Source organism: Mus caroli, unplaced genomic scaffold, assembly GCF_978045245.1.
Source record: "Mus caroli unplaced genomic scaffold, Mus_caroli_1 scaffold_9, whole genome shotgun sequence".
In the NCBI taxonomy this organism is placed as follows: Eukaryota; Metazoa; Chordata; class Mammalia; order Rodentia; family Muridae; genus Mus; species Mus caroli.
In genome coordinates this window covers 110931514-110942068 of record NW_028227264.1, presented here as the reverse complement: position 1 = coordinate 110942068, position 10555 = coordinate 110931514, and the positions used below count along the sequence as shown (strand labels likewise).

General features: G+C 39.3%; 2 protein-coding genes across 8 annotated transcripts in view; both read right to left on the bottom strand.

Moving 5' to 3' along the window:
- Positions 1 to 319: 319 nt before the first annotated feature.
- Bbs10 (Bardet-Biedl syndrome 10) lies at positions 320 to 4212 on the bottom strand. Its single transcript, XM_021174690.3, has 2 exons — positions 3115 to 4212; positions 320 to 2809 (listed from the first exon to the last, which is right to left on the bottom strand). The coding sequence occupies exons 1-2, from the start codon at positions 3297 to 3299 to the stop codon at positions 886 to 888; spliced, it is 2109 nt and encodes a 702-aa protein (XP_021030349.1). The 5' UTR covers positions 3300 to 4212; the 3' UTR covers positions 320 to 885.
- A 772-nt stretch (positions 4213 to 4984) lies between these two features.
- Osbpl8 (oxysterol binding protein like 8) overlaps positions 4985 to 10555 on the bottom strand; it is a 136868-nt gene continuing 131297 nt past the window's right edge. For all 7 annotated transcript variants that reach the window (XM_021173759.3, XM_029482543.2, XM_085843150.1 and 4 more), the window contains one exon: positions 4985 to 9213. In XM_021173759.3, coding sequence (XP_021029418.1) covers positions 9081 to 9213 — 133 coding nt within the window. In that variant the 3' untranslated portion in view covers positions 4985 to 9080. The remainder of the gene's footprint in view (positions 9214 to 10555) is intronic.

Here is a 10555-nt window from a genome sequence, read left to right as displayed (position 1 = left end):
GGAGGAAACGAAAGGAACGAATTCCCCATCTTTTCTGGCACTAACTTCTCATTATAAAAGGTGAATTCACAATGAATAGTCCTATTTTTGAACAGGTATTCAAAGGTACAGATTTTGGAGTTATTTTCTGGGGTGTGTGTGTGCAGTGCCACAGTGTATGTGTGGAGCTTTGTGGAACTGGTTCTTTCTTTCCAATTCAGGTTGCCTGGCTTGGGTGGCAAATGGTCCTACTTGCTGAACCATCTCCCCAGCCCCCAACCAATTGTTTTCAATAACTAGAAATAAACCAAATGACAACCACAAGGAAAATTAATTTATATGCTTCTTACAAAGAAAATTTGACTTTTATTTACTGCTTTACAGAAGAGATAACATTTTTATTCATGTTCACAAACAATGTAAGATGGCCTGTGAAGACCTTGTTCAAGTTGGGAGATTACATGACTCTATGACATACAGAAAGTTCAAGGAAATGAAGTGGAAAAAGGTACAGAAGAGGGAGATATAGAGGCAAGCTCCCTTAGACACAGACTAGCGCAGACCAGAGACACGGAGACAGATTTAGCCACTTTTTGTTCCATAGAGCTGATACCTGTTGTCTGAATGTCCACCAGACTCAATGGACTTAAGGACTGGATTGACTTCAGAAGCCTGTTTTAATATTTAGCTTGAGCTGAATACATTTTTTTCCTAACGTTTAGTGTTTGTCTGCGAACGTGTATGTAGAACAGAGGACATGTCTCAGGACTTCACCCTCTCCTTCCACCCTGGGTGTTGACCACAGGCAGTCAGGTTTGCCATTAGGGTTAGGGTTAGGGTTAGGGTTGCCCACTGAGCCATTTCCCTGGCCCCAGACTGAAAGTTCGAGCAACAGAAAACTGAGTGTTAAAATTCGTCTTCTGATTCTTGGTCAGCAGCTTTCTGAGGTTGCCTCTTGATGTTGATTATTAAATCAATGGTTAATATTTTCATCAAACACTGAAGAACTGAAGTTAGTAATTGGTACTTACCAGCTACTGACTCGAACCCTGATTGACCACTTACCATGGGTTGACTGGCTTGCAGTGCATGAAGAGACCGCATGTATATGTGTGGGAAACTGTCCTTTCCCTTCTTAGGCTTATAAAGGATTTTAGGGATGCCTAGAAGAGCATCAGCTATTAACATACTGATGACAGTTTCATCTGACTGTTGGCATTGTTTGGCATAGCTGAGAAGGTAGTAACTCATCAAAATCTCAAAACTTCCACCTACTGGCAGCACACAGCCTGCCGGCACAGCGGATGAACAATAACCCTGACAAGTACAGGTATCTAGTGACTTGCGCATCACTGGCGACGTGTAACCCTTTCCGGCATTATCTGAGACCTGTAAATATTCGAAAGAAATTTCTGTTCTCGTGTCTTCTGCTGTAGGACTTCCAGTGGAATGATTCTCAATTGACAGGTCACAGTTATCAATTATCCCGCTTCTTTCTGGAGGCAAGCACTTCAGCATTTCATCTGTTTGGGATGGAGCTATTGGTGTCTTCTTGTGTGCTGACCACGGCTTACCTGCTATCAATTCTGTATCTGAAGCCCCCAAACCTGAACATACTTCTAAATGTGTTTGAGCTTCCAATTTATCAGTTTCTGGTGAGTGATTACGCTCTCTGCTATTGTCATAAGCAAGAGGACTTGGGTTACATTGCTGTTTGGTTTGTATGATGTAATTTAGATCAAGGTCAGTAAATAGCTGCCGAAGCATCTTAAATGCTCCGTGAAAAGCTCTCTCATGCTGTTCAACAAGACCCAGAACCGGTCCACAAAGGACCATGCAGTGAGGTATAAATGCACATGTGCTAATCAAGCCAATATGAACATACCTCTTGGATCTAAGGAGGAGGGGCTTGCAAAACTTCACCAAAGTACTATCAGAAATTTCACACTGTGAAGTGACCTCTGGTAGGACACAAGGAGAAAGACCAGTGATTCTCTGGACAAGGGAAACTTCTTCAGCTGATAAACACTCCACCACTGATATGCTATTAAGTCTCGCACAGTAAATAACCAGGTCTGGTTGCTTCACACTGGTCAGGAGCAGTTTTACATTCTGACTACGCAAGTAGTTCATTACTGTTTTTGTCCTGTCCATGATCCAGCACTGAGATGCCTGAAACTGTGTTTCTGAGTTGAGAACAAACTCCGAGCCAGCCGATGAAAACAGAGGCTGGAGGATTTCTGTTACTATCACCATCCTAATGTCACCATCTGCTGGGCAGTACACAGAAAAGTCTCTGGGAAGCACAAGGCCACCTATGATTCTAGAATCTGAAACAGGAAGGCCTGTCACGCCAACATTCAACTCTGCAAAACAGTGGTCCAACAACTCAAATACTTCAAGCCCACTTTCACAAGCCATACACTTGAAAACGTAGTCACACATCAACTGTGAAATGAATCTGTGATTGTTTCTTCCCACTCTTCCACAAAAGTATGCTTCCAGGAGCAACTCTAGCGAGTGCCTGCACAGTTTTCTTCCCTCAGCGGATGAAGAAAAGACAGACAGGTAGTGCCTGCTTAAACTCTGGTCTACAATACAACCTAGGGTTTGTGTCTGAAACGTTTGCAGAGCCTGGGAAATAGATTTCCACTGACCACAGTTTTTCCAATGCCTTTCATGGCTCTGAATATTTTCAGAAGTGAATGAATCTTTTCCTTTTTCCCCGACTGCATGAAGTCCTCTGAGTAAATGGCAAAGAAAAATAATAAATGTCTTAGCACCATCTCCTGTTTTTTTAAGGTGACTGGAAACACACGCCACTATCATCCTGTATAGAAAGGGAAAAAAATAACTCAGATTTTCTGTGTTAAATCCACATTTGTATAGCTACAAGGCACACAGATTGTCCTTTTGACCTATAGCCTTCGCTTTACCTTTCCTTTAACTACTTCATTCAGGGATGGGAAAAGAGTAAGATGTGTTCTGTGCAGGTGATGAGGTTTGGGGCTCGGGACTAGTAGTTTGGGCAGCTCTCTGAGGTCTACACTGGTTTTATCCAGGTCCAAGGCCTCAGGACAGGATGGGAGGTTGAGGGAGATGCGCGCCTAGCGGAGGGCAGGAGAAGTGAGGTACCTGGCTAAGGGATGTTCTAAGTGCAGCGCCTCCAGGAGGCAGCCTCCATCCCTGCTAAGCAGCACTTCGCCGGTGGGCTTCGTACACAACACTTGGCCGCCCTCGGGCCCCACGCAGCGGTTCGCGATGCTCTCCAGCACCTCGGCCACCCGCAAAGCCGCCGTCACCGACCCCTGGGACGCCATGGGTAAGGAACCGCGGGTAACGCTTCCGTTAGGTCAGGCCCGCAGAAGGGCGGAAACGGAAGAGGCGGGGAAAATGGCGGAAGAGCCCAGTGCCCCTCGGTGGGGTGGAGCCCGCCAGTGGTGGGCGGAGACTCGAGTGGTCCTGGGACGGTCCTTAATTTCCTGGTTCATAGCCCGCCGGCCTCTCTGGCCACTGCACCGGTAGGTCTCTGTAGGGAAGGGCTCCGGTGAGGGGGCGTGATTACCGCCCCACCTCGAGCTTACTTCTGTAGTGCCCCTGTCGTGTCATTTGCTCTCCTTGCCTTCAAGCAAACGGTTTTAGGATGCAGGACAGACGGAGAGAGCTTGGGTATAGCCATTTCTAGGCTCATGGCTTCCGCTGGGGTGTGCTACCTTGTCTGTGTTCAGGTATGGACGAAACCCCATCTAGTTAAACCACTTGAACAGAAGTAGATGTTTGCCTTTTATTCACATCGATGATCAATCGTACTACTGTAAGATTCAACACACTAACCTCGTGTACTGTATACCATCCCAAAGCAGAAATGTTTCACCCAGTAAAACACAGAGGCTTCAGGGAGCGCACGAGCGCTGGATTCATAGCTAAAGGGCTCCTTTCAACCATCCCTTGCATCCAGAGACCATCTGTGGTCCCTGCTTTCCTCATTTAAAACAAGTTGGAGTAACATACACTAAAACAAAACAAAACAAACAAAAAATCTTTTAAAGTTCCGAGGTGGATAAGTTAGTTTTTTTGTACCGTTTCTAACCCGAAGTACAGCCAAGTATTTGTCATTTACTCACAAAATTCTCATGGTGGATCATTACTTGGGCTGTTATACCCACAAGAAATGAATGCAGAACAAAGCTGTCAATGTTAGCAGGAAAGTGATCTTGTAGATATTCAATGACGTTTTTTTTTTTTTAAAGATTTATTTATTTATTTATTTTATGTATATGATTACACTGTAGCTGTCTTCAGACACACCAGAAAAGGGCATCAGATCCCATTACAGATGGTTGTGAGCCACCATGTGGTTGCTGGGAATTGAACTCAGGATCTCTGGAAGAGCAGCCAGTGTTCTTAACCACTGAGCCATCTCTCCAGGCCCTCAATGACGTTTAACACCGACAGCAGTGTCCTTACCCCACATGGGCAAGAGGATTCTGAGGGACAAGTTAGAATGAGCCGAAAGGAAGACAAATTCAAGAGTAAAGCCTTCCTGAGGTTTACTCAATAACTCAGTAATAAATGACTGGGAGGAGAACAGCATTTCAGTGTCTAATGATACTGCTTCAGTGTTTTTTCTTGGTTGCATTCATCACTGGGCATTATCTTTAGACTGAAATAGTGGGATATTTCAAACATTTAAATAGTACAATCAAGTGCACTGTGTAGTCGTGATTCAGGAGGCTTTTACCTGAGAAAGACAGACGGCCTTTATTCTTACTGTGTAGTTTTTGGGGTCATTTAGATATGCTGAACCTCATCTTTAATGTATGAAATATGTATAATCTTCACTTACTTTAATATAAAGTATCAAGTAAAACATATATTAGAGATTGTCAAAATTCCTGTCAAGCCTGTACCCATCTTTTTCACACACACACAATAAAAAAATTAAGAGGATTAATTTAGTACATTATGCATTAATACATTATATCAAGAGTCACTGGATCACAGATTGCTCTTTTAAAAAAGTTTATTTAGAATACCTACTTGTAGAAGTTAACATAATTTTACAGATCATTAGAAAAATTCTTTTCTCTCTGCAAACATGACAGGTTAGGAATAATAGATTAGAAATGTATACATTACAAAACCGCCTGTGACTATCTATACATTTACTATGCACCTTAAGAGAATTCTACAGTGTGCTGTATTTACACTGCAGGTGAAAACACACTTATATCCTATCATACAAAACTGACCAGTGCTAGTGCTTGACTTTATAAACCCATTAAGTGAAGTATTTAAAATTAAATGTGTATTTAACCCAAAGCCAAAAGTGGGAATAAATCCAACTGAGGGGCTGTGGCTCATCATTCAAATGGCTCATGACAGTTTTTCAGATAAAGAATATCAATATTAGCCGGGCGTGGTGGCGCACACCTTTAATCTCAGCACTCGGGAGGCAGAGGCAGGCGGATTTCTGAGTTCAAGGCCAGCCTGGTCTACAGAGTGAATTCCAGAATAGCCAGGGCTATACAGAGAAACCCTGTCTCGAAAAAAACCAAAAAAAAAAAAAAAAAAAAAAAAAAAACCCCAAAAAAAAGAACATCAATATTATGATATTAAAATAATTTTATGATAAATAAAGAGGCTGATTTTTCTAAATACCATAAAGTATAGTCACATTCATTTTTGTCAAGGTTTTCCTGTGGCTCTCACTAAATATGTTAATTTTATTAATAAGACACTGGTCCTGTACAATGTTAACAGTCCATCTTCAATTAAAAACTGTAACAAAATAGTCCTTTAATTGTAACAAAAATTGGATATACTAAACCCACACAATACATAACAAAATGAAACCAAATTATGCAGTGGTGGCAGGTTATACATTTTAAAGAATCTCTTTTTATATGTAGTCAAATATGAAAGACATTGAAATGTAAACTTATTGAATTGTGAAAAGTCTCTCCCACTGGATCAAATCAGAAAATCTGTATAAACATGAACATGTTCTTTATTTATATTTAATGTAATAGGCTACAGTCTCGGGTAGGGCTCATCGCGTATGTATGCCATCATACCTGAAATAAGACAAAAACAAAAGCAAAACCAGACTATTTACTGCTGACTAGAAATGCTAAACACTGAAAAAAGATGAAGTTTTATACATTTGTTTTTTAAAATTTTGATGATGATATTCTTCAAAAAGTTAAAACTGCCTTCCACAAAATTCTGTGAATATGGCACAAGTTGACACCCGAAAACAGTGTGAATTCCATCAAAAAGGCACTGTCTACAATACTCAGAGCAATCTGACAAGTTTACTTCATTGATGTCTGAGTATGAATATATTTGAAATAGCTACACAAACCCTTATAAAAGTACGGCATTACTGTTTACATATTCTTCAGCTAGATAAAAGGAAACACAGTGACCCAGACAAATGACCCTTTTATGACAAATAAGCTACAAACACTTTGAACACATTATGGTTCTGTAACAAAAAAATAACAAAAATATTTCCTTAAAGGCACAAAAGCATGAAATATTAAATGAGGATTGTATTTCACAAGGCCAACTTTTTAAGGGAATGCAGCTGTCAACTGAGCTGTGAAAAAGATGACCACTGCCGCTTTCCAAGTCATACTAGAGACAGAAGTGGTAGGAATTACAAGTTAAATCGATTGCTGCAGCACACTAACATCACACATGCCTGTTATCGTCTTGTCTTAGCCAGCAATATCTCACTAAATGGCAGAAAACTAAAGACATTTAACAACTGTGTCAATAATTGAGGTTATCTAAATTTTTATGTGAGAAAATGAAGTTTTGGATAGATGAAAAAAAACTGGTCATAGTCAGAAACCCTAGAAAGCACAATGAGTTTTCACCAAGTTTGGAACAGTTTGTCACATATACATTATGAATCCATTTATGAAGAAAGTTAACCCTTAGATCAGATTGTTCGAGGTCAGTCACACACTGGCTAAACGCAAGTTCAATTATATGTTGTTTAAAGGACTTACATTATGAATCCTCCAATTCCTGAGTTTTGTGTTCGGTTCACAGAAGGAAACTCATACAACTAAAAGCATCAGAAAAGCGTTTGACTGAACATAAGCTTTCAGTGTATAAGAAACAGTCACCCTGCTCATTAGCTTCTGACTCCTTGATTGAACATAAGTTTTCAGTGTATAAGAAACAGTCACCCTGCTCATTAGCTTCTGACTCCTTGGGTAAGGATCCATTAACACAAGCTCTAAAGTGAAATTAAAAAAACCCAACAATTACCTTTCCAGTTGTGGATATCAACACAAATAAAGCACTGTTCAGGTCACAAACAACACAAAGGATTAAGAAAGAGCTCTAAGGCATGTCACCAACAATTTTACATTTCAGGGTTTAACAATGAAAAGACTTTTCGTGATCAACCAATCAAGTTATATATAATATAAATTAATAGTAATTTAAAATCATATAAAGATCAAATTGTACAATATTTACAAAATATCACATCAATGAATAGGCAGTTGAGCATAATATTGGTAGTAGAATATGAATACAAACAATATATTGACAAATATGAAATATAACCCAAAACTCCATAATGAAATACTGGATACAGGTACATCTTGCTTATGCTGTTAAAAGTTTAAAATATTTTCATATGAAATACAGCATTGTTTTGCTAACACCACATTGTAAAAGGCTGTTCATAGGAACATAAGGATACCTATATTCATCAGAAAGAGGCTTTCAGGGTGAGCACTGTAGCTGTCCTCTCACAGCAGAGTTAGCTTTTCTTGTATCTCAATCCCTTCTCAGCTGAAGGCCGATGTAGCCAGACAGCAGCTCTTTCTTAGTTGTCACTCAACAAACCCTTCTAAAACCTGTAGTTTGAACAATCTACATTTTATGATGTTTCAAAACTTAACTACCTTTTAAAGAAGTGTTTTTGATAATAATAAATATTTATGTAAAAACACAATTATTAAACTAAATAAATAGGCAAAACCTCTTAGGAACAAAATTTGCCTGAGCCAGAACAGAAAGACTTGTACAGAACTGTGGCTTGCCACAGGACGATGGAAGGAGATGATAAACTTCGTAACTTGATATTCTCCAATGCTCAACTTATTGTACATTTAAGCAAAATTATTTTAATGTCTTAAAGGCCACTGCAGTCTGTTCTTACCACCTTTTTTGACTTTTGAAGTAAGATATTACATTTTCTCTTCTATTTACTCCTTGAGCACTCTTGTGTCTAAATGAAAGCTAAAAAGTTTTTCATGAAGAAAACACCAAATCATCAGGATTTCACATAACCTACTTAAACACCTCTGACCGTTCCTTTTCAGCAAGTGCTTAAGTTGGGATTGTAACATATAGATCCATGTAGCTGCTTACCAGTCTTTAATATGATATATATGTATATATATATATATACATAACTATGTATTCACCTATATCTGTAACATTAAATGCTAGGGGTTAGAAAATCTTGTGTAAACTCTTAAAAAATTTCTACTTGTCCCTTACAATATATTAATTCTGATCACCCACATATTTTTTCTTGGTGTATCTAAGACGACTAACTGAACTAGGTAACTTGGAGATGGTTTTAACAGTATAATGTATTGAATTACTCATAATATGTCTATTATCTATCATTTTCCCACTGTAATTCCCTAATGAAACTTATATGCCGGTCTTCTGAAGACAATAGTTGACCCTAGATGTATTTATAGGAGTGACGGCATCTTTGTTATGAACACTGGTATCAGAATTCTTCACAGCACACTGTAGAACACAGGAACTGCTGTCAGGGAAGAGCTCTTTATACACACGTGGGTCCACTATACTCACGTGTAGGCACAGTCTCATACAAGTGTTCTGGCACTTAACACACAGCCGAATTGTAGTAACCAAACACAGTAGCTCTTGTTTTGGGTTAAGGATAAAAGATGTGAAAAGTAGGTAGACATTTCTACGTTTATCTCCTAATTTTGTTTGTTGTGATGCTTTAATAAAGAGCAAGCCAATTTGAACAATGGTCCCAGATCACATCTAATCTTTCTAGTTCATGGATTCAATGTTGAGAACTTCTACTTAAATATAAAGTTTATTACGACTTGAAGCAAAATCAGAAGGAAAATGACGAAGTAGTCTTTCTGTTGCAGAAAATAATCCGTAGCAGGTGTACTAGAAAGTAAATGATTTCGAAGAGCCATAATATTTCTGCAAAATAAGCAACAATACATTTTATAATATTTTTAGAAACATTACCATAAAACATCACTATTATAATGTTATTTTACTGTCACAAGGTATCTAATTATATTACCTAAAGTAACCAGCTCAATCAACTACAGCCCCGAGACTGAGAGTCCAGGCTTCAGGCCAGGATGCTGTAAGTACACTAACTCAAGCTTATTACTTTATGATACCATATCAAACATAGTCATCAGAGTTTAATGACCCAGAAATATTTCTTCTATTTTTAATATAGTGTATAAATATAATTTTATATAACAGAAATTATATAAATATAAATAATATATAATAAAATATAATACACATTTATCTTTTCTATTACAAGAGTGGTTTTAAGAAGAGCATTTGCTCTTTAGTTGGTTAAGTTTCTTTTATCTTTAATTGTGAGATAAGAGCGGAGTAAAAATTCCAAATTCTTAAAGAAAAAGTAATGGAACAGTTTTTTTTTTTTAACACTGTCAAACTGAAGAATATTCAAGAGCCTTTTTTATGCTACAAATTGTGAATTTAGTAATAAAATATACTTATAGAGTCATCAAAAGGAGCTGACGAGTGAATTAACATGACTTTTTTTTTTTTTGGAAATGTGCTATGAAGAAAAGAGGGCAAAAGCAACCAAGTAGGTTTATACAGATACTTAAACTGTATAATGTGAACACTGTTTCAAGGCCTGGCACTACTCAGGGTGCACAGGCCATCCTGCCAGCTCTGAAGAAGTGAGCAGTCCGGCGGGACCAAGAGCACATACAGGAGCAACTCAGGGGGCTAGGAAGGAAGGTCGATGAAGTTAGGCAAGCTCACGTGCAGGGCAGGCTAAATCATCAGAGTGTTACAGAAAAGGTGACAGTGGAAAGTAATCTAATGGATAGGCCGGGTGTTTTGAGACAGTGCCCCACCCCCATCCCCCACAACCCCCTGAAATGCTCTACACAGACCAGGCAGACATCTGCCTGCCTGTCCTCCTGAGCACTGTGAGGGGAGGCCTGCAGGCCTAAGATTACACATGTAAACGCTCACACAGCTAGTCTCCATAATGGACAGGAATGGGCAGGAACTTCTTTCCTCTGGGCCCACGGTTAAGTGTTAGTAACTGTTAGGTGCTAGATTATGGAATGGCTGGGTCTCAGGGCAGTGACTGTTCTGCTATGCATGTATTTCAGTGAAGAAATGGCATAGTACAATCGCATATTAGCCATACACAGAGGGGATGGCAGGAGCAAGTTAGTCTGTCGGCTTTCTCAGAAACAACTCTTCCTGCACATCTACCCCAGCCACGTCCCCAGCATGCCATTAGCAGTAGAGCACT